The sequence below is a fragment of the Solea senegalensis genome, linkage group LG12 (genome assembly GCF_019176455.1).
Source record: "Solea senegalensis isolate Sse05_10M linkage group LG12, IFAPA_SoseM_1, whole genome shotgun sequence".
Taxonomy (NCBI): Eukaryota; Metazoa; Chordata; class Actinopteri; order Pleuronectiformes; family Soleidae; genus Solea; species Solea senegalensis.
The window spans coordinates 2,958,552-2,982,617 of record NC_058032.1 but is presented as its reverse complement, the minus strand read 5'-3'; the positions used below and the strand labels follow the sequence as shown (position 1 = coordinate 2,982,617).

Sequence of the window (24,066 nt, the reverse complement as noted above, 5' to 3'; positions counted from 1 at the left end):
ATGCAGATGTGTGCACGTCGAGGCTCGCTTACATGCCGTCTTGCCGCGTGACCGTGTAGCCGTACTGCCGGTAGTGCAGGAACGACACGTTGACTCCAATCAGCGGCGTCCCATCTCCCGTGAGGACCTGACCCCGGATGACGGATGCCAGGCTGTGTGGGCAAACAAACACAGAAAGGGCTGAGTAAACAAACAGCGCCAGCCGGCACCGGCGAGCAGGAGGCCAAGGCATGGACGCTGCTAACAACAGCCATTCCTCTGCCAGCGGCGGGAGCAGGGAGGTATGATTTATTGACCATTACAGACGCACACACATGTCGGGAGGGTGGGGTGTGGGGGGTGGGGCTGTTATTCATGAAAATGCCACCTCGCAGAGCAACTCCCTGCATCTGTTTATCGCTGTTAAAAGCCAGTAATTCAGAGAGATGAGGTTTTTCGAGACATGAAGGATTGAATAATCTTGCACATGTATTGCACCATTTATATCGCACAAGTGCCAAGACGTGAATGCAACTTCTTTTTTTCTTGCCCGCATCCTAGTTCTATTAAAAAACTGTTATGTAAACATGAGATTTCACATGAGAAGTATGTATGGCTGTTGGGGCATTTTCAATTTGTGAGGCCAGACACTTGAAAGCTGCGAGTACAAAAACACACAGCGTATGCAGCCGAATTTAAATATGCAAGATTGTGTTGAACACACCGATTTCTTCATCATCTTGGCAGCATCACTTATGGCACAACACCATGATGTCATCTTGTCATGTTCTACTCATTAGCAGGTGAAACGCTATGCATGTTTGTAATGGTTTGTAATCTTATGGCAGCATCCAATATTTTGTATTTCAACTGGAAGAGAGAAATGGAATACAAAAGAAGAATATAATATGACACTGAGCTACATGTTGTTGTTGTTGTTGTTGTTTCCCTCTTCCTCAAAAGTGTCTGATGCACTTTGTGACATCACATTCACACACACAGGTGACGCAGAAATAGAAAGACAGAAAACAAACAAACCAACCGCTTAGGGAATGGTGGAGTCATCTTTTCCCCTGCTATACCTGCTGATTTCAGTGTGAAAGAGGTTACACACAAAGTGGCAACCAACCGTGACGCCTTTAGAAAGAATCTAAATTCCCTTTTTAAATCCTCAAGATTTAACCAAAGCTGTACAGCTGTACACACTGGTGTCCTCTCATACGCGCCGCACTTTATCGTCCATTTTCAAAATGTAGAAAATAGACATCACGTTCTATGGAAGAAACAAAACTCCTCAGGAAGATTCTATTCAGTGACAGTGTATACTGTAAATGAAGTGACGACGACTTCCATTCAAATGCAGTTCTTTTCACAACAAGCAGAATTACCCGTGGTGCTTTTCCAGCACATTCTTATTTGAGTTGAACAATAATATTAATTGAAATTTTATCAAAATGCAATTTTCAAATCACAAGAGGGGCAATATGTTTTAAATATTATTATTATATATATTATATTAATGTGTCAAAATATAATTATAGATCTATGCACATCTTATTCTTTCTCACAGGTCTGCACAAATATTGCACAGTAATTATTTTACATAATGTTGAGAATAAGGACGTAAACAATGATCATTCCGATCATTATGATATCGCGAATCATATCGCAATCGCAATTCCTGTCAAAATAATCGCAATAAGATATTCATTCAAAAATATAAAACTTATACTTCCTGATTAGCTTCAACATGCAAATCAGGCATAGTTCATTCCCTTTCCCTTCACTCTAACCCTAACCTCAACCACTAACTCTCAAAAAAAACACTCCTCAGGAGTGACAGAACATGAGGTCCAGCCCAAAATGTCCTCCCTTTGCCAAAATGTCCTCACTCCACGCGGTTTCGACACTTTTTGGCCCTCACAAAGTCACTCACATTAGAACACACACACACAGTTTGCTGAGTAAAGTCATTTTGGTAAATGAAGTGCACAATATATTCAGCAGTAAGCATAATCAAATCAGGTTAATGAGTGAAATATTCACAGCATCATCATTCTGACCTCGCTGAAGTAAGACATTTCTCCCCCTAAGTTGAATTTTTGAGAGGTTGTCATGCAGGTGTTATGATGACGACGATTATTCATTACAAGTGCTTTAACTTTCAGCCTTTTCTCAGTGTCATCATCCAGTCTGGAGCTCAGCAGTTTGATAAATATCTGTGGTAGAAAACGGTGAAGAAAGATAATACATCAACATCAGGAATTGAGCGAGGACAAGCTCGGGTTACAAATGTCCCGTTGACACGAGGAAGTTTGCAGAGCTCGGCGGCCGACGTTTGAACGGGCACTTTGTGGCAATTCGGAGCAACAGAGTGCAACGCTGGAGGCAGACTGTCATCGAAGGAACATTCAAAACAGGCAGGAACAAAAGTGCCACATCCGTTTGAAAGGGTGTAGTCAAGAATATAACATTAGATTAGTTTGTTACTTCACCCAGTAACGTGATAGTGCAGAGGTGTCAAACTCAAGGCCCACGGGCCATATCGTAGTACAACAAAAACATGGCTCGCAACCGGCCTCTTCCTTTAAACACAGCCTGTGTGGCTGAGGCACAGCTGCCAGGAATGTAATACTAACTATGTCTGTGAGCTATATTTTTTATTATATTAATCATAAGACATTATGTATTACATTGAACGTTACAAATGCTTCATTAGTGTTTTAATTACAGTTGTCCACCTTGTTTAAATCATTTTACGTTTAATTTTCATTTTTATTATGAAGTGTATATATCAGGCATGTCCAAAGATGTGGTTACACAGCCATTAAAAATGATTGAATCATTTTAATTAAATGTTTGTACATTTGTATGTAGAATTTACTGTTAAAAAAAACAAAACTTCTTCACATTATCAAATCTGGCCGTTGTTAAGAAAGATTTGGACACCCCTGGTATTTATCAGTCCAAATCAAAACAAACTTTAGTTTGAAATCTGTGAAATATCATCACAAATGGAATATTGTGTTGCTCATTGGCCTCCAGGACATTTTGAGTTTGACACCCCTGTTTACATTTTACCCGACAGTAATAACATTACCATCCCTGAGCAAAGTAACAGAGCATCACTGGATCATTATTTGTTTTCTGTCCTTTAAGGGAAAACAGTGACAGTTGGTAGAAACTAATTTATTTGCTTTGAGAGGCTGCCATGTTTGCACTTCTGCAATCTAACTGGATTCTGTCCCAAAAAGATACTCATTTTGATGCTAAATCATGAACAGTAACTTATTCAACACTGAGCACAATAAATGGTAAAAAGTTGATATATTTGACCTTGTTTTCGTACGTTCACACTTACATAACTCACCTCCTACGACTGGCCAAAGAGCAGTGCCACCACAACCGGTGGGAGCAGGTTAAATACTTCACTTAAGGGATCCTCTATGCTACACTTCAGCATTGCAACGCATTACTCATTCACGTTTCCCCAACCACCCACCCACCCACCCAGACTTCTCATTCTGCCAAATGGATTTGCTTCTGGTCAAAAGCCTCTCCACCTCCAGCATCCCCCTCCCCTTCTTTCCACTGCTTCCACCTAAAAAGCTGTATTTTCTCTGACAGTTTTTGCTTCATAAATCACAGACATGAAAGGGGGTTCATACATGATTAAAGCCTCAGATATCAGCTGCGATTATTCAACATGACTGCTGGCCCTTAAGGTAAAACATACCCAACAGTGCTTTTTTTTCCTTTCAGAATTCATAAGTGTGAGGTCATTCGCAGCCCTTTGTTTGAAAGCAAAGTAAAAGCAAAATTACTTCATCGCCATTTAATCATCGCGCACTTTTAAACCACAGACTACAAAAGTTGTGTCACCTCTGCGTCTCGTCACCGCTTGGTAAGAACATGTCTCATTTTGCCAATTTTTTTTTTTAATCTCCGCGTTGTTTCGTAATATACGAGACAAGGATGATCAACACCTTCAGCGTCTCTCGTTTCCCTCGCACTCCGCGCCGGGAAAAACCATCTCATCTTCCATCCATAATGTACCAGCTCAGGGTACAAGGCCACTTAAGACGTTCTGGTGAAGGTCCACCGCTCTCCTCTTCTCTTCCGAGCGTCTCTATTAATCTTTTGAGAGGCAGACACATGCAACAGGAAGCAGAAACCTCCCGAAAACAAACGGCGAGTCAAAGCACCTGCCCGGACCCAGAAATTAATCATACGGATCCTGCATTCTTTCCTGTCGTTGTTTCGGGGGCAGAAAAAAGAAAAAACACCGTCTGAAAACCCCCGATGGGAGACTCGCGTTGGGGACATGCGATACGGTGGGAGGTGACACACGAGAGGTGATGTAAACCACAACACATGTTTTATTCTCCACACAGTTCGAGGGACAAGTTTACGGCCAAGTTCTGAAATCTGACCACATGCTAAAATAGGCCGGCTTTTTCCTGGCGCTCTCTCTCCCTCCCTCTCACACATCCACACACACATTGTCTTCTTAGAAACAGAAGGAGAGGAATGACCTCTAAGTGTTTCCCATCTCTGCACCGTTAGACATCAGACACTCAACAACGAGGCATAACAGTCACCGCTGCTGTTGGAAGTCTTGATGCTCTGCTGGCATAGTTCCAGCGCTTCAAAGACTTTTTCTTTATAATGTATACTCTGCAAAGCAAAGGCTGTCATAAATTATTCACCTTACACTCTCAAATGAACGTTTGAAAAAAATACGGGTCTCCAAAAAAAGAAAAAGGAAAGAAGAAGAAGCTCCGCCACTCCTGAATGCTTCTTCATTATGTCGTTTATTCTGGCAAAAAAAGGGAAGAAAAACAAAAACAGTTCCATGCACGTTTGTGCCGATGAGATGTTAATTTTTTTCCTCCACATTTTAGTTCTGCACCATGTTTGCAGAGCTTTGAAAAACACGGGGACCAAAATGTTTTAACAAGCAAACTACAAATCTACAGGAAGAGTTTAAAAAGCAAATGAATATTTTTGAACAAGGCAGCTAATGCCTGTGCCAGACATGAAATCGACAGTAAGCTGAAGACAATGAGGACGGGGATTACCGAGAACCTGGCTTGGGAGGAGGAATTGCCTCATTCTATATTTCCAGTAAAGCATGCTATTTACATAAGGATTACTTTAAACTATTGGAGGAAAAAATATTCCCAAAGCCTTCTGCACACAGTTGGCAATCATTTTTCCTCTCCATCAGTCACAGAGCAAACCTGCTTGTGATTCTGAACAAAATGTGAACGGCGTGAACTTGTGTGAAAATAACGTCGTATTAGTTTGCACGTCGTCCGTCGCTGGGTGAAATTATCTTCCCGAGAATCTGATGTTTTAATGTTTGTGGAGCCGCATGTAGAAGACGGCGACAAAAGGAACATTTCAGTAACACACAATAACGTGGTGTGAGTGCATTTAAGGTGCAGGTTTGGTCGTTTTGTGGGCTGTGAAGAAAGGTACACGCTTCAAACTCTACTTGTACTGTGTCCCTTAAAATGGTAATTTAAACAGGTGTAAGAGCTTTTTGACAATGTCAGTGTGTCGGGTTGATCTACCACCACTGTTCCCGACTGAAATATCCCAACAGCCTGTCAATAAATTGCACTGACGTTCATTGTTCCCCTTTAAACTACAAGGTCTGACTTTTCTTGTGGGTTTTGAGGGAAACGTCTCAACAGCCTCTTGATGATTGACACCAAATTTGGTCCAGATGTACAGTATATGCTGCCACCGTGAGTGAATTATATTAACTTCAATCTCCCCCCTGAAATTCATTTTAGTAGCAGGATCACACATCCCATAATGCCTTTAGACGGCCAGCATAGAGCTACAGTACAAAGGGTAGAATATTGTTAATCCCAGCTTTCGCCACCAACGTGAAGCAATTGTTGTAAATTAAACAATAAAAATTTAAAGAGTTTTGGTTAAATATTATGGGCGGATTAGCATTTAGTGCGTCAGCTTAAGTGTTTAATTTATTGTTAATGTCATCTTTCAGACTCACATTTTGTGTGACTCGGTTTGTGTTGACTTGTGTTGAACTGTCTTAAATTAAAGAGACCGCTCTGTTAGATCCAGAGACGATAATACAAAGATATTAAGTCTATTTTGTCATAATGAGGTCGCTGTGATTTTTAACCACCATGTTGTTATCAGATCATCTTTAATGCAAGTGAGAGATTCTGTCAAATTTAAGGGAATCTGCTCAAGGATTCTGGATCAATGAGGCAGAACACGTGCACAGTGACCTTGGTATTTGACCAATTATGAATCATGCCATCTCTGGCTCAAAGTGAAAGATACTGCAGGACATGATCACATTATCTCAAGGGCTTCCCGGCAAATAGTGTAAATAAAAACATCATGTTTTTTTGGACGTTTGATCACGAAAAGCTCATCACTTTTAGTTAGAGTCCAATTAAAGGTTGGAGCCAAACGTGGAGGATTCCAGTCAAAGCCAATTTGAGATGTCACGTTAAAGAGGCCACAAGAAAGACGACTCGACCTTTGACCACCACAATCCAATCAATTCCTCCTGAAGGCCAAGGAAAAGTTTCCACCAAATTTTGAAAGGATTCCCTTGGGGTGTTTGTGAAATACTCTGTTGACAAGAGTAGGGCAGACAGACAATCTGAAAACACAATGCCTCCGGGCTCCAGCTGTTTCCACTGCAGAGGAAACAACAACAACAACAACAATAATAATAATAATAATAATAAAAAAGCTTGCAGCAGTGAATGAGTTTTTTTGAACCCACTTGCCAGTGTAACTGCAAAGACAAAGAGATGTGAGACTGTCAAAGTAGCTGCACAAACAAAGGTGCCTCTCCCCCAACTGGTAATGAGACAGCAAACACGTCGACGTGATCCAAATGTTTAAAGAGCTGTCGGCGTTTCATTAGGCTGCTTACCTGCTGTTGAACGGATTATCCCAGGGTATCACGTGACTGCCGCTGGGACCAATCAAAAAACTGACACGGTCATAAAAGCTCTTCGACGTGAGCTGGGCGGCCGAACTCTGGCCCTGGCCTGCGATGGCAGTGGGGTCAGGTGAGCCGCGACAGTAGGTCTGACCCTGGCAGGACATTTGAGTGCAGCAGTCTGGATCCATGCAATCGACGAGTCCATCTGGAGAACAAGAGGAAGGCGGGGGGTGAGGGGGTGAGGTGGTCAGTGGAGACAGGGAGGGGAAGCTGTGTTGACCTGGATGTGTTAAAATGTGTCAGCGGAGATGGGTGAGCAACTCCATTACTCTATGCACACAGGTGTGACTCCTAACATGAACTTCAGTTCATTGACGAGGCCGCAGAGATCCCGAGCTCACATAGGAAGTGTTTTCGATTGAAAAGCGCTGTCACATGATATCGTCTAACGCTTTATTCTCCACACGAGCGTCGCGGGGGCTGCTGGAGCCGATCCCAGCTGACATACGGCGAGAGGCAGTCAATTTATAGCGTCCATTTAACCTCTGCGTGTTTTGGGAAGAAACTGGAGAACCACTGGGCCTGATGACACCTAATATGAAACTCCAAATGTTTTGTTTATCAGACTGAGGATCAATGAATCACAAATCTATTTTGTGGGATCGTAATATACACTGTTTAAAAAACTCAATTTACATTAAGAAAAGAAAGAAAGATAAAAACATTTGTTGAAACAGGCCAAAGAAAGGTCAGAGAAAAAAGATTTTCACTCTTTTAATGTTGTTGTATTTGTTAAACGTGATTAAATTGAGAAACAACACACTTCACTTTCACCGAACAATTCTTCACCACATCACCTTTTTCTAATTGTAATTGTAGATGTTGATTCTTGCGGCTTTGCAGGTGCGATTGTTTGCCCAATTCTTGCCGTTCACACACATTCAGCAGCCAATCCTTGGCCTTTACACGCTGAGATTTACCCTGACTTTAATTTTGCAGTGTTAAAGTAATACTTCACCAGTCCATTTAACACCAATCAAGGACCAAATACACTCTGAACAAGTGTTAAAAAATGAAATTGGAAACTTAAACAGTTTAATTTCACACTGCTGCCGAGTGTATTTGGTCCTAATCACTCTTTCAGTGTCACTTTAAAACAGCAAAGTTTACGGTGTCATTTTGAATTCTTGTGCTTAGAAACATTGTCTTTAACCATATAAAACCGTTTGAATCATATTTGCTACATGGTTTTCTGAGACCTATATCTTATCAACATATCTTGTGATCAATTATTTCCTTAAAAAAAATAAATAAATTGAAAATACATTTAACACTTTTTTTTATTATTAAAATGAACATTGTTGTGAGCAAACCGTTGCCAAAAACACAAAATATCTCATAAATAAAATTATATGGCATTTTTTTTCATAAACATAATTTTTTCATTTGTCAGGCTTTACAGGGTTAACCCTCTTATGACCATCATGATTATCAGGACGCCTGGAGTGCTGGTGAATCTTGTCGTTCCGCAGAACTCCTTTCCAGTATTCATCCATCCCTCTTCTACTGGTTACCAATCACGGTGAGGGGATGCTGTTCCAAACTTAGCTGACATAGGGCGACAGGCGGGGGTCACACCCTGGCCGGATCGCCAGTCCAGTTTTTGAGTTTTCTCCGGGTTCTCCGGCTTCCTCCCACAGTCCAAAAACATGCAATATGGGGTTTAGGTAAATTGGACGCTCTAAATTAACCACAGGTGTGAGAGTGAATGGTTGTTTGTCTCTATCCCTGCGATGAACTGGCAAACTGTCCAGGGTGTGAACCCCGCCTTTCGACCCTATGTCAGCTGAGATTGGCACAGCACCTTTGTAACCCTCCTGTGGAGGATAAAGTGGTAGAAAATGGAGGGATGGTAATGTGCTAAGATGCTAATTATGGAACCTTCCAACTCCTTTATGATCATTTTCTTCTTTTTTAAAGTTTACTTCTTACAGTAAATGTAACAGGATTTTTTTTTACTGTATTTTCAGCCCCAACTTTTATGGAAATGGGGGTTTTGCACTTGTTTGGTTTATATTAAACGCACAAGTGTTTAACAATCTGTTCTCCTGAAACATCTGCATATTCTTCCCACTGATGTTTTATGTATGATTGATTTGTTTTGTTTGTTTGCACCGCCACTGAGGAGCCACATCAAAGCCAAACACACACACGCACACACACACAAAGTCTCACTGTGGCGCTAAAAGACGATTTGTAAAAGGGCTTTTCATTCCTTCTTACCTCCCTCGTTATCTTTGCCGTCTGAGCAGAGCGTTTCTGTGGCGACATCGCATCCCAGCCCTCGCCAGCCTGACTGGCAGATGCAGTGCCACACATTCTGATCCAGGACGCACCTCCCGTTGTTGTTGCACAGTCCGGGGCAGCCGTCTGTCAACACATGACAAACGAGTCAAACAGCCGCACAAATTAAGAGCCGGATAATGAGGAGCAGAGAGTGGACGGGGGTGGGGGTAGAAGACAAGAGCGAGGGAGGGAGGGAGGGAGGGAGGGGGCAAAAGTGATAAAAAAGACAGTACTGAGTGAACATAGAGAACGATACATCTCTGACAGGACTGGTGATGTGGAGGAAGGCGTGAGGAGATACAGTCGTTTCACATGAGTTTCAGGAGCACGTTTGGCTACGCTGAAAAGTGAAATGAGTCAAAAAAGATAACAGAAAATGAGGAAAACCTGCTGAGCTGTTCATGAGAAATTAATAGGCCAATGGAAGAAAACCAAATATGCATGCTGAGTCAAACCCTCGTGGCAACTCGGGGTTTTTATTTTTGATGTGCAAATCAAAGTTTGAGTCATTCTTTTTAAGTTTGCTTGTAATTTTTGAATTAAGCTTCTGCCTTGTGGTCAAATTCACGACAATGTTTTCAGACTGAGAAGAACAACATTTCTGTGAGCTCAAAGAGGGTGCAAATCAGTGGCTGCCTTTTTAATCATGTCTTGCCTGTAAATAACGAAAAAGTAGGAGTATAGCCCACTGCAGATGTTGGAAAACACTCATGTGAAGTAACAGCAACATCAAAGGGGGAACAGAGGAGTGTACAGTATATGTAAATAGGGGGAGAAGTGTGGGAAGAGGAGGGAGGATCAAGAATCTCTACATTTACAGAAAACAGAGCACTTGCTGCCAGATCGCATTCCTGCTAGTGGAGGGTGAAGACAGGGGAGCTGAGAAATGACTAAACCACACCAGTTTTGGGGCGTTTAATCTGGCAGACACATTTAATTAAGACAAACGGGGAAGGGGGAGTTAAGGGTGAGGGTGGAGGAGACCGTGGAGTCTGGTTAAGACGGACAGGAGATGAGGGGACATATCGGTGGGGGAGCGGGATCACAGCAGGAACATTATGATCGACTCGGACATAGAACAGGTGTATAAACGCCGTGCTAGGGAAGACAAAGAAAAGGGAGGGATTGTTTGTGACAATCTCCCTGGGAGGAGGGGGGGTGGTGGTGGTGGTAGTGGTTCAGTTTACCTTTATATCCTATCTTGACTGCTCCTATTACACGACCGAGGAAGAGGGAAACATTTGGAAAAGAAAAATTACTTATCTCTGTGTTGGCAGAGACCTAAGACTGACAAACACATTTACTTTATTGTAAGTTGCAGGGAAGCACAGAAAAGTGGAAACGTCTGGTGACATAAAGTTGATGCACCTGCCAAACTTGTTTATATCTGAGGGAAAAAGAAGCTGAGCAGGAAGCTGTCCCCGCAAAAATAAAATGACTGTTGCCTTTGCCCACGTTTTAGTTCCTGCCCTAATTTCAATCTCTCAGCCGTGTATGCAAATCACAGGCGTTATGGCGAATTGCTAACGCTAAGCATGAGTGACAGGATATGACTGACTTTAAGGAAAGCTGCACGCTAGCCCCATTATCTGTTCATTGTTAAAAAAACAAAGTCAACATTTTAAAGCAAAAATAAAAGTGTTAATAATAAAAAATAATAAGAAAATAGGAAACATCTTGTATGAAGCGTATAAATAATCGAGCAAAGTGAGAGGTGTTTTTTTCTTATTTTTTTTACCTGATACTCTGGAATCCAGGGCTAAACATGTAAGCCGAGAGGAAGTCGGAGAGAGACGGATAGGTGGGCAGACAGGAATACAGACATAAAATAGAGAAAAAGAGGGTTAGGTGGAGAAATGCAAACGAGAAAGTACAAGTAGAAAGTCGATTTTGACAAAGAAAGACAGACAAAAATAAGGGAAAAAGATTGAAGAGATTAGATTCACAGTTTGGGGAGCAAAGAAACGAGTGCGGATGTTAATTAAAGCAGCAAGTGATTAATCAGAATAATAAAGCATCATCTGGGTTTTTGTTTTTTTCCCTTCAGTGTTTCTTTTCCTCCTGGATGGTGATTACAGTTATCTCCATAGGAAGTAAATTAATAAATAAATAAATCCAGCATCTTGAGCTTTGTAAAATATTCACTGTTAACACTCTCTGCATCTGCTTGGTTTGCCAAAGCGAGTCGGGCTAATGCAGAGAGAACACGTCTGAGTGCTAAAAGGCCCTTTTTTAAAAAAAACTATATGAGCCACTTTCATGCGGCGCCTTCTTCCAAACATTTTACTGTCTAACTGTCAGGAGGTATGTTGTCTCACCCTCACTCTAATACGAACGCATCACAAAGCAGAATGCTAAAGTTCTCTCCCTCTCTCTTTTCTTCTTCTTCTTCGTCTTCGTCTTCCCCTTTTTGTTTTATTTTCAATTTTGCTGTCGTCTCCACTCCAGTGACTTCAACAACTGCGCGGCGGCGAAGCAGCGGCGCACTAAAACGAATCAAAAACACCTTAGTGGTAAATAGCAGTGCTGAGAAAGCAGGGACAATGGGTTAAGACTTGCATATAAAACAGGATCTTGATGCGTGTGACAAAAGAAAGGCCGAGGAAGTGCTCCATTCAAGCTTTGGCCATGTAATGTGATTAAAAGGCGCTTTGTGCAAATGGCAGTTATTCAGGGTTTGAAGGACAAAAGACGCTCCCTCTTCTCGGGGAGAAGGTAACGCATCGCCTATTCATCTCTGCTGCCTCCACAGCAAGGAGTTACTTTACGTCACAGGAGCCTGGAGGAGGAGGAGGAGGAGGAGAAGAAGAGGAGAAACTGATCTTTGCGCAGCCTGCCAAGAGAAGGAGAAGGTTAATATGATCGGGAACGTGACCCCCGCGCCGACGACACCCTCACTCCCGACATCGTCTCGCCCTCAGTGACAGACCCACGGCCGCTGATGAGAGAACTTGTAACTGCATAATTGCTGTGCAATAGTTTTTGCGGAGTGTGACATCTTCGTTTTCTCCGAGAATAAGTCGTCATTGAGCGGTTTGGAGATGACACTTGGAGAAATGCTGTTGGACGCGGCGTGTCAGGGTTTAACTGCAGGACCTTTGACGGGGGCAAAGTGTTGAGGGGTTTGAGTTAGAGGTCAACGGTAAGTGACATCTCAGAACTCATTATCCTCATTAATGCCAGGTGAAGAGCTCCCATTCCACTAGAAAAAAAAAAGATAACCGAACCGTGGCTTTTCAGCTCCCTATGTACCTGCCCTTGACTGGCTCATATAGAGGCATCACTCCAGCATTCTAAAAGGTTGAATATCTAAATGGATGAAAGAGAAATTATAAAATTGCTGTGAGGTGTTGCATAAAGGACGGGATTTTTGAATAGACCATAGAAACACTGAAGGCTGGCCGCCCCAAAACCAAGGATATTTCACCTTGTCTCTCTTCTTTTCACTGGAAAAGATGCTTTTAAATGTTAATTGACAGCATTTTCATAGCAAATTAATTTTCATTCAGCTGACCCCCATTGACCGAATTGAATACTATACTCCCAGATCTATTTAATTTGAACATTTGCACATGCTGCGGAGCTCTTGCCCACAAAAAAGTGAAGGTGGACTTCTAAGAGCATTTGCTCACAAAAATAACTATAAGTAATATAAATCATGGCTGGTGATGTAGGAATCATGATCAAAGACTTTACAAGTATAACAATTCAAAAATATTCCCCTTGCAAGTACAAATTGAAATGCACAGAATGCTAGAAGTCTCTTAATCTAAACACTTGTCATAAAAGACTTAGATCTATGATAATGGGAAGCAGCATGGGATCATGGGTAATGCTGTCTTTTTTGTCCTACTTGATTCCCCCTGTGCTCTGGAGCTTTCCGTGAAAGCAGAACGTGCAGGAAATAGCGAGCAGTTGTGATCGTTTTGTACAAAAATATACAAAAGAGAAATACATAAAATAAAAAAGGAAAACAAAATGATGAAAAAATAACAATTCCAATAGATTTAAAGAATGTTGGAAGTGTTATGGCAAACAAAAATCAACTATATATGACATTAGTGTCCCCTTTTTATGAAGAAAATGTTACATATTACACACACACACATAATTATGTTTCATAGTCCCTGTTATAATGAATCATGTTATGATTCATTATATTCAAAATTCAATGTGAAATATTATTTTCGGGGTTTGAATGTTGCATCTGCTCAAGCTGGAGGTCAAATCTGGAGAAAAAATTTAATCACTGAAGGGAAATGATTCACTTCAACAAAAAACAAAAAGACTCTGTATTTGATCTCAAGAAACATCAGTTTGCAAACTCCTGACACTCACTTTCCAAAAGTCCCATTTTAAGCCTGTCCATGCAATCATTTCCTGTCATCTGTGCTCTCTTGTCATGTGTGTGTGTGTGTAGGTGTACAGTGTGTGTGTGTGTGTGTGTCACAGTGGCTCACCGATGGTGCAGTGTTCACCCGTCCAGCCTTGGTGACAGTCACACTTGCCCTCTCGGCAGATTCCGTGGTCGATGCAGCGTGGGTGACAGTCCCTCTGCTCACATTCTGGTCCTGTCCAGCCTTCCTCACACTGACACATGCCGCTGATGCATGAGCCGTGGGGACCACAGTCCACCACACACACCTCTGTTGCAGAAGAAGACGAGGAGGAAGAAGAAGAAGAAGAAGAAAAAAAAAGAAGAAAATCCATGGAGACATGAAGATTCTGATTTTGTGAAAAGCCCTCTTCTCCTTCTGGTTTATCTTTGTGTTTTTACAAAAGCTGCATTTCCTACTCAAGAAAGAAACATGCCCTGGTTGCCTCTGTTAAAGTAGGTCACTGTGTTTAATTGTGAACCAAACATGTTTTTTCGTTCCTGTTAGCCAGTCATTTTTAAGGATACAGTTGCATTATATGATAATATTTCATCAGAATCTATTAAAAACAACCTTTGTGTGGCATCATTTTCACATAGAAAACCTCATGCATTCACAGATTTATCTCCTCTCAGCGTTTTTTTTCTTGTATCACAATTCTTGTTATAAATAATTGTTGACTGGGACGCGGCTGACACACAAAACTGAAACTGAATTCCCAATTAATGTTCAATCAGCTGCCACTTTGACCCAAAAACAATGCAAATAGAAGAAAATAGGAATGCAATAACTTCCTCTAAAAAAGTATCACATAATCATGATATATAGTGGCATCAATTTTATGGGTTATAACAATAATAATAAAGTGCTTGATATTAAATCTGTAAAAGACAGTTTAGGTGTGGGATGCATGTCGAGGATATAAAACGGCATCAAACAAAAAACCTGTGCTCACCGATGTGTGATTTTTACGAAGGCAGATGGAAGACATCTGTTTGACTTTACATCTGTTTCAAACCAAATTTCATCAGCAACAACTTCACTTTTGCTTTTACTTTCTTTGAAACTAACATTTCAGCCTCTGAATCGTCACACGACACAGCACGTACTGCAAATGTACTACGAACAAACACCCTGGAGTAATAGAGGAGGTACTTTTCATGCACATGCACAAATGACACAAGCGAGATGTGTCATTTTTCTTCTGCATGCACTTTAACTAATATTTTTTAGCTCATAATGTCAAAAGTCCGTTTATTTTCTCACGAGTGCAGAGGCCGTAAAAAATTAAGCGAAATTAAAGTTAATGCCGAAGAATAACAAGCAGCTGCAATTACTGTCATCTGAAAACTTCATATTTTTTTTTTTATATCTAACACATCCTGGAAGCTTAGAGTGCCGGGCATGCCGAGGCGAGGGGTTGAGGATTTGAGCAAGTTCTCATATATCTGGACTCAGAGAGATGTTGGATCGACATGTTTTCATCAAGTACAGAGCAGCTGTGAATCTGTGTTATCTTCAAAAAAAAAAAAATGGATGGGGAGCATGGATGATTGAAACCATGGGTGGTAAGTAAATCAGCCTGTGCTGGGCTAAAACTGTCGCTCAACAAGCTGGGGCTGCTCTTGTGTGAGAATAAGAAATGTTCATTTACTGGAACCGAGAGCTTCTCTCAAAGCCTCTGAACAGAGGAGCCACAAAGCTTTCCACTGTGACAATAGCAGTCAGTGTGCTGCTGCAGGAAAGCAGATCGACTGTGCTTCTGTCCTCAGATGTTACGTGACAAGATGCTGCAAATTATTATTATTATTTTTATTATTTTATTGAAAAGTTTGGGGCTCTTTTAAAAAACTTGGTGTAGCCCACAGGAAACCCAGATTAGCCAGGAGACAGGATTCTGCCATGGATTAAACTAATGTTTTTATTTCTGATCTTTTTTTTTTAAAGCCAGTCCTCAAACCACTGCTTTACTCACGCTCCTTTCTTTTATCGAGGTTCTTTTCGCTGTCCATTTCCAGCTCTCTGAAGAGAGTTTTTCTTCGATTGAGAGACCTTGGATGGTTCTGATTAAGTCAAGCCGACACTGTAGAATATTAAGCAAGCCTCTGGAGGGGAGTCATTAGATTCCAAAGGGTTACCTCCTTCCCATAGAATCTATGCAATCAATTTTTCATTAGTGCAAAAGTGTTTATCTGCCTTTAACATGCCCCTGACTTGAGCTGGATAGGGGTTGTGGGTGGTCGATCCATGCTATGCGCTTGTTAATTAAAGTTTATTTAATTGGAGAAGAAGAACAACATTAATTAAGAAGGAAACCTCCAACCGCCCAGGTGGGTAAACTCCCCAACTTTTGGAATGCATCAAGGCTGGCCTTCATCAGTTGTGCTATTGACAGGCCTGAGATGTCTTGCTGAGTGAGGGCACTGTGTCTGGAATTTAAAAAAAAAAAAACTTTGACTGAATAACAAATTGCCTCCCTTTAAAAAGAAGAAAAATGTGAGATGCAACACACAACACACACAAAAACACCCAAACAATCATTCTTTCTTCCTGGGTTCCGACCAAACATGCTGCTTTGAAAGGTCTGCACTCGCATCTATCACATCAACGACAACAAAAAAATACCATCCAGCCTCCTTATGCTTTAATTTTTCAATTGAATTCCAGCCAAGAGAAATATATTCCACAGCCTTTAAACTGACGGAAACAAACTGCAACTATTGCTTTTAAAATGTTGGACTCAACAAGTGTTTCTCATGCACAATGAATCTATAGCGTGAGGAGGAAAACGGTGCATAAATAAAAGCTACAGATAACAGATGGGAGGGGTCGGCCTTTGAACCAACATGTCATCTACTCGTGTCGAATACAAAGCAGGCAACAGATGAAGAGACTCTTCTGCCAGAACCTGGGAGCGTGTTCTAAATATACACATTTACGGTCGCTTATTTAGAAAAGATATATTAACAAATGTCTAATTTTAAAGGTTGTGTCATCAAGGTGCAACATCACATGAGGAGTTAAGTCACTGTCGTGAACATATTCTCTTCCTCAAACCAACACATGCTACAAGTGTTGATTGCAAAGCTCTTTGGGTGCGATCACACTCACAGTATGATTTTATTCATTTTTTAAAAAACACAACGAAGCCAAGGCATGTTTGAGACAAATGTCACAAAAGTCACATTCCATTTGTTCTCATCGTCATCTAACTTCTTTATCCTCCATATGAGTGAGGGTCACGGGGCTGCACATGCAAACTCCATGCAGAAAGGCCCGTGTTCCAACCAGAAACAAAACTAACATGTTTTTCAAAAAAAGGCCCAAATTGTCAGAATGACTGACATCTAATGGTGAGACTGCAGATTGCAACAAATGCCTTGTTTCCACAACACGTCCCCAGCGAAACTGCCGTGACTTTGTTTTTCACACACAACACAAACGAGTGGCTAGTGACGTGTAAAGCGGTTGTTTTCAGTGTAACGGAATCACTAGAATCAGTTAATTAAAAAAGAGTTGCTCTGTACTTCGTCTGACACGTTCACTGAACTGAAATGCAGCGGCAGGGCGTGTGATGCGGTTCGCCGGTTGCTGTTGCTAACTACACCAGACTCCGCTGTTAAATAATGAGATTTTAGACATTTCATTGGTAGTTGTTGGAGATTAATCCAGATTTTTAGGATTGTGAAGTCTTTTTAACTGATCTACAGTTCGGCATTGTTCGGCTTGATTCTTGTGTCGGACATCGGGCTCATGCCTCTTCCTGTGACTGCACTCTCTGACCAATCAGTGGCCGGCAGTCTGACGACATCACTCACAGTTACCAGGTACTATCGCTAATGGAAAATAACTGTGTCGTAGTGGAAAAGGGGTCAACATTATTCTTCTTTGTGTGTGCAGTGGGATTGCAAATGTGCAAAATCTGGCTAGTTTTTATGTTTAAGCTGCTGTGGAAACACGGTGGCCCAAAGGAAAATAAAAAAAAGTGGCTTATGCTAAGGCTAAGATCTTTATTTAAAAGTGATTACCAACTGTTTATTCATTTCCTGCAAATAAACCTTCCTAACTGAACCTTTAATGAGCTAGCGATGAGACTAAACAAACATTTTTTTTTACATTGATCCTGTTTACTGCAACTCCTTAGGTGATTCTTAAAAGGAAAAGTTGAGGATCATCCTTTCTTTGGTTCGGGCTTTGCCGGGTACTTTCTTCTCTAATTTATCTCCTCTAGTAAATATTTAGCTCATAAAAAGGGAAAAAAAATAAAAGAAAATGATACATGAAGTGGGTACAGCTGAAAACCAGACTGTCTTTTATTTAGTTCAACATCACTCCCTGGGCACGAGTGACTGCTGGCTATCAGATGTCAACATCTGTCTCCTCACATGTGAAAGCTTCTGTTTTTCGTTTTATTTCCTGGCATCGGCTCACATTACTTACTTTCCTCCTACTTGGGGGGAAAAAGAACACGACACATTTGATCTCTGTGCTCTCATCAGGACGGGTGAAGCAAATTGCTAAAGAGGTGACAGTTTTTATTTAAGTGCTCCAAAAATGTGCCTATTAGGATTACAATAAGAATACTTTCTCGCCCATTGTGCGTTCTGCGTTTGTGGAAATGCTTTGTCTTGTGTAATTGTGACGTGGGAGACGTGTAACCTTGCATTCACGAGGCACAGTGCTGGCACTCGTGTAACATGCGGTACACAGCTCATTAGCAGGAGATGTCAGGCTCTCATTCATCATCATGCGCACGACTATGAAAACACCAAGACATCGCAAATTAACCGCTTTCCTTCGGTCGCACCTGCACACGCTGAAAATCACACATTTAAACATCTGTATTAGTCAGAGCTTTGTTACAAATTCTAATATTGTGATAATTTAGCCGGGGGGGGGAACTTTATATTTCATGAACGTGACTGCATGTGTAAAGAGGTGCAGATGTTCCCTTGGCCTTGTAATGAATGGAGAAACTCAAACTTCACATTATATAACTGAAGACATTGAAATGATTTAGCGCGGAACAAACAGCACAGCTCCCTTAATAGCAGCAGTCAATGAAAAAATAAACAAATGGAATTGTCTAAATGTGTTCTTTTAATTCTCATATAGCCACTGTGTAATGTGTGATTTTCTCTTTTCACCCTGTTAAATCAACAAGAACAAATCAGGATACTTGTAATCATATTAGAGCCAAAAACTAATTCAGTTCATTAATCTAGTTTTTGGAGTTAACAAGCCAAAGGTGACTTCTTTCAGGAATTTGAAGTTCTCTTTCTCTTATTTGATTGATTCAATTTATACGTAAATGTTGTTTTTACAAAACAAACCATTTATTTTTGTATTTAATGAATCAAGCAAATAAAGTCATCAGTTCTCGACAAACAGCTGCTTCCAGTGATGAAAAGGAAGTGAGTTACGTGCTTACCTATGGAGCAGTCGGCTCCCGTCCAGTTGGCCTCGCAGACGCAGGTTCCAGAGTCGGTGCTGAACGTGCCGTGACTGGAGCACTGCTCGGGACAAGTGCTCTTCAGGATCTCGCAGTTGATCCCGCCCCAGCCTGGGTTACAGTGACACTCACCGTGGTGACAGGCGCCGTGCCCGGAGCATGCCGGGTCCATGCAGTCCACTGAGGAGCAAACAAAAGCGAGCGTGACAGCGATGTCAACTTTTACCACTTTCAAACAGGATATCAAACCTCCTTATTCACTCTGGCTGTTTCCACTCAGTTAGGAGCCAAAAAATCACTTCTGGAGAGGAAGTGCTCCAGTGCCAGACGATGCCTGGCAATTTCACAGTGATCAGTGGCGGATGGTAGTAATTTTCTACCCTATGTTCAACCATCTCCTCTACAGCACATTATAGTGTACCACCAATACACTGAAAGCATAATTGTACCCCATTACTGGCTCCAGAAAAGGGAGTACAATTAGTGTCTAGACAGATATAATCAATTACTATTAACAATTTACAGATCAACAAATGAACTGGGTTCATAATTGGCAATTATGACCAATATAATCTGCCCATTACTAACAAGGGACAATTGTGTTTTCTCTGGATTCGATCGCTGTGCGCATTTCCATACGTGCCCGGACACAGATATTGATTATTGACGCGAGCCAATTTGTCACATCCGAGCCGTTACATGTGTGAAACAACAAATTCACCCTCCACCCGTGTTTCCCCCGTCTGTGTGAAAAGAAATACCTGTGATACGTTCACCGACGGACTCGATATCCTCTTACATGTGAGGTCAGCGACCCCGCACATGTAAATCTGAGCTGATAATTGCTTTTTTGCCTGCATGGGAATCGATACGTTTAAATGCACTGAAGTGAAAGTGGAGGAGGGGGACGAGAGAGAGGAAGAGGAAGCGGGGCCCTTTCCTCAATAAACGGAGGAACAGATGTCACTGATGAATTGATTTTAACAGGTGTCTTCAACTGTGGAGGTGACTGCATCAATGGGCACTGAACAATCTGTTCCACTTTGCATCCTCCTCATGTGGCCTAAACACCAAGAGGGAGTTAATTGATACACATGGCATCAATAACAACATCCAAAGCATTATCTGCTCAATGGAGTTGAAAACACCAATTGCTTCACCAATGGACTGTGTCGCCTCCCCCCCGAGATTCACACACAGCTACGTTGCATCTTATTGCCTCAAATCCGAGGGGAAGAAACTTTTTTTTCCCCCCCCTCTTTACCTTGTTCACAGTTGGTTCCTTTGTGGCCAGTGTTGCACACACAGTTGCCCGCTACACAGAGTCCATGTCCCCCACACTGTGGATCGATACACTGGGAGGCGGGGACGTCACACTCGGTGCCCTTCCAGCCACTGTAGCACTGACAGCGCCCCCTGGTGTACTGGCCATTACCGCTGCAAAGCACTGGACAGGAGGCTGAGGAAAGGCAAGTTTACAGAGGTCAAACGCAGCTGTTTAAATAATTAAACCCTTGGGAATGTCCGCGCTTTGCTTTCATGGCAAATTACATGTGTGAAGGTGGCAACCGCGTTCTCTCAGCTGCGTTGACTGGATTGGTTTTAAAATGCCTCCTCACCCACACTTGACATAGCCGTATAATGGAGATTAATTCTTAAAAGGAATTTCTTCTTTTGCTTCTCAACACATTTTGAAAGCAACAACCCATTTGGCAGCTTTCACCCATTTCTCACTCTCTTTTTTTTTTTTTTATTTAAAGTACTTTCAACCAAAAAAAGAGAAGTGAGACAAAGCGAGAGCATTTTTTTGTTCATAGCACATACTGAACTTTCAGGGACGCGACGAAGATATTGACACAGAAAAATTGTAATAACAGTCTTTTGTAAAAGAAAAGGTGTGAACTATGCTGGACACGACTGCTGCTCAGACAAAACTGTGATATTTCAGGGCCGACTGCCTTGAGATCTTTTGGATGTTCGCAGTTCTGCTGATGCCATATTCTTTTTTTTCCGACCAAGCTTTTATTGGTCAATACCAGCTGTCAATCACACTGGTAACTACATTATGTGCCATGTTTTATCTTCTATTTCCCTCAAAATAAGGACATAATTCACAGAATTTGCATTGTGTGCTATTGAAGAAGACTTGAAACTAGGTATAGAGATGATTAACTTGTCAGGGGAAATGTTTAACTGATGTTATCGTCTAAACCAAGCAACCAACCAACCAAACCTTTCACATCGCACCCTGGACATACAGAATAAGAGTTATTATACAAACATAATACACACCTCTGGAACAGTATGGCCCGATGAATCCTGGGAAGCAGTGACAGGATCCCGCGACACACTCTCCATTTCCGTAACAGTTGTGAGTGCACTCCATGACAGATTCTGAGAAGACGGGGGAGGGATTATGAGACTCCAACTATTAATAACCCATCAGATCATCATCACTTTTACACCAAATCGGAAAAGTCCTTACTTAACGGAACATTTGACAACTGTAAAGTTACAGACATTCTGCGAGAGAACTAGGATACAAACTTTTCTTCTTCTTCTCTCCCCCTGCATGATGAATCTCAGCTTCCTCCATGAATTGCCTGTCTGTAATACACGCATCAGACGCGGCATGTCCACGTCGCACTAAGGTCTAAGCTTCCATAACACGTATGATGGTGCCTGACTCTATTCGTCTCAGCCATGTTAAGCAAAACCCACTCAGACATTTTATATTACACCAAATAATTCCATTTCCTTGACACAACCCCATCCACAACCCCTTGAATGACTGATCATGCCCACACAAGCCTCGCAATCTCCCAAGTGTTTACAGCCAAAATCCTCTCAGAGTTGAAGTTAATCTGACATATCCTACACATAGAACTTGTGTCCATTCAACAGACCATTGCTCATAAAGGGCACCCTCAAAAGACTGGGGGGGGGGGCCCTTGCTTTGATCAGCACTTTGAGGGCAAACTTTCCTTTTTGTTATTGCTCAGGCTTGCATTGGATGTTCATTGAGCCAGAGTCGGACCCAGGCAATTTTGACCTCCACACATCGATAACTTCATATTTGTAGAGGCGGATCAATGGCGCTCCCAGAAGGAAACAGAAAAACCTTAGTGATTCTGCTACCTCAAAAACCCACAAGGAGATTTCACAGACTTCAGAACATTGAAGAGGCTGGTAAAAAAAAAAGGGAAGGATCAATGCTGTGTATGGTCACAATAATCCCCAGCCCTCCAATGGAAAAACTACATCTGCCTCCTTGTGGGGGAGGGAGGTCTCCAACTTTGAAAAAGCTCAGCTTCTTTGTGAGGCAACCTCACTGTTTGGTCACTCAGGCACAGCTGATTCAAATCAAACTGAAATTGTGTCATCACATAGTGTGCCCGTACCTTGTATGATGGTGTTATAGGACACCGCCTCCACGCTGCGCCCGTCGTTATAAAAAGCCAGGTGCCACACGCCCGAATCTAGGTACTGGATGAATCCGGCTTGGTGGACGGTGACCGGATGATCCAGCCGCGCCCTCGTCTCCGGTTCGGTCAGACTCCTGTGCTCCTTGGCGATGAGTCGGCTGCCGTCCAACAGCTCCACAAAGTCGTACTGTGAAAACAACACCAGAGGAGATTCCAGCAGATGTAGACGGCGCTTTTTTTGAACGTGGGTGTGATTAAATCACACAGTAAAGAGTTCAAAATGTTAATACTTTATTTGGCTTTTGCACAAACGGCCTGAAAGGAATTCTTCACAGTCATGATTCAAGGCAGAACCACAGGTTGTGCATGCAGCACATTTTTGAGTAAAATAATTGTTTTTTTTTTTGTTTTTTTTAGTCGGTGGCAGATTTTTGAAGTTGATAGACGGTGATAGGAGAGTTGTTTGTACACTGATAGAGCCGATGCAGCTCAGGGGCAAATGCACACAAAAATAACTAAATGTGTTTATGAGAATTTGTTGAATTAACATTGCTAATAAGGTGCATAATGCAGACACTTCAAATTCCGTGTTGTTCACTGCTGATGAAAGTGCACAAAATAAGCAGTGAAAAGATGGAGAATCTCTTATACATACAGATTTCTATTGATCTTTTTTGCACTTGTGACGAAGGGCTGTGAAAACTGTGTTTCAGTGTTGTCCACAGAAGAAATTCACACACGCACACACACACACACGTGCACAACAGAGTGACAGGTCCATCACGTGGAGAGGGGAAAGAAAAGTCCTTGTGAGAGGGAACTGCATTGTGTGCCGCTTTTTCAGCTACAAGCAGCTGAAACTACAGCTACCTTTAGATTATCTGCCGCATTGTGATAATCTGACTGCATTGTAGATCAGACTTGACGGCTCAGGTTCATATCTACAAGTGTCTCGCGTCTGACTTTCACGCGAGCGTGACTGTCTCCTCAAATGACACACGTGCATTTAACTCCGTAAGACGACACGCTCCTCCGGTGTTCACTGGCTTCGGTTCTTATGCAAGCTCAAAAAAGCCGCATGGATCCTGATATGATTGTGCTCACGCGTGATCACATATCTGAACTAGGACCACATAGTGAAGTGACACAATTCTGATTTAAAAATTGGATCGTCTGTGAAAAATCATGGAAAGTCAGGAAACGAGTCGCTTCATCCTGGTAAATCTAAATGTACCCTGTGATGTTTGACTGTTTGCATAATTCAAGGAAGCTAAATCCAGGAAATACAAGCAAGAGAACACAAAGAACAAAACATAAAAACACGTTAAACCTATGTTGTGACAGGCTGCTACTATCTTTTTTAATTAGTGGTGTTTAATGGTTTTCTTCTGGTAAAAATTAATTAACTGAACAGAATTGGTAGATCTTCAATGGAATCAAAGCAAATGCCAGTTGCTAAGCTCATGTTTTACAGATATACAGTGGACACACACTGCATACACAGAATAAAATTGATATTACATGGTATTATAGTATTTTCCA

At 41.8% G+C, this 24,066-nt stretch overlaps 1 protein-coding gene across 1 annotated transcript in view; it reads right to left on the bottom strand.

Moving 5' to 3' along the window:
- LOC122778750 (teneurin-3-like) overlaps nt 1-24,066 on the bottom strand; it is a 128,258-nt gene that overhangs the window by 10,371 nt on the left and 93,821 nt on the right. The window contains exons 9-18 of the mRNA XM_044040847.1: nt 22,501-22,711; nt 21,392-21,493; nt 20,364-20,558; nt 19,079-19,279; nt 13,732-13,917; nt 11,010-11,030; nt 10,459-10,482; nt 9,209-9,355; nt 6,914-7,130; nt 33-152 (exon numbers count right to left, since the gene is read on the bottom strand). Of these exons, the coding sequence (XP_043896782.1) occupies nt 33-152; nt 6,914-7,130; nt 9,209-9,355; nt 10,459-10,482; nt 11,010-11,030; nt 13,732-13,917; nt 19,079-19,279; nt 20,364-20,558; nt 21,392-21,493; nt 22,501-22,711 (1,424 nt within the window). The remainder of the gene's footprint in view (nt 1-32; nt 153-6,913; nt 7,131-9,208; nt 9,356-10,458; nt 10,483-11,009; nt 11,031-13,731; nt 13,918-19,078; nt 19,280-20,363; nt 20,559-21,391; nt 21,494-22,500; nt 22,712-24,066) is intronic.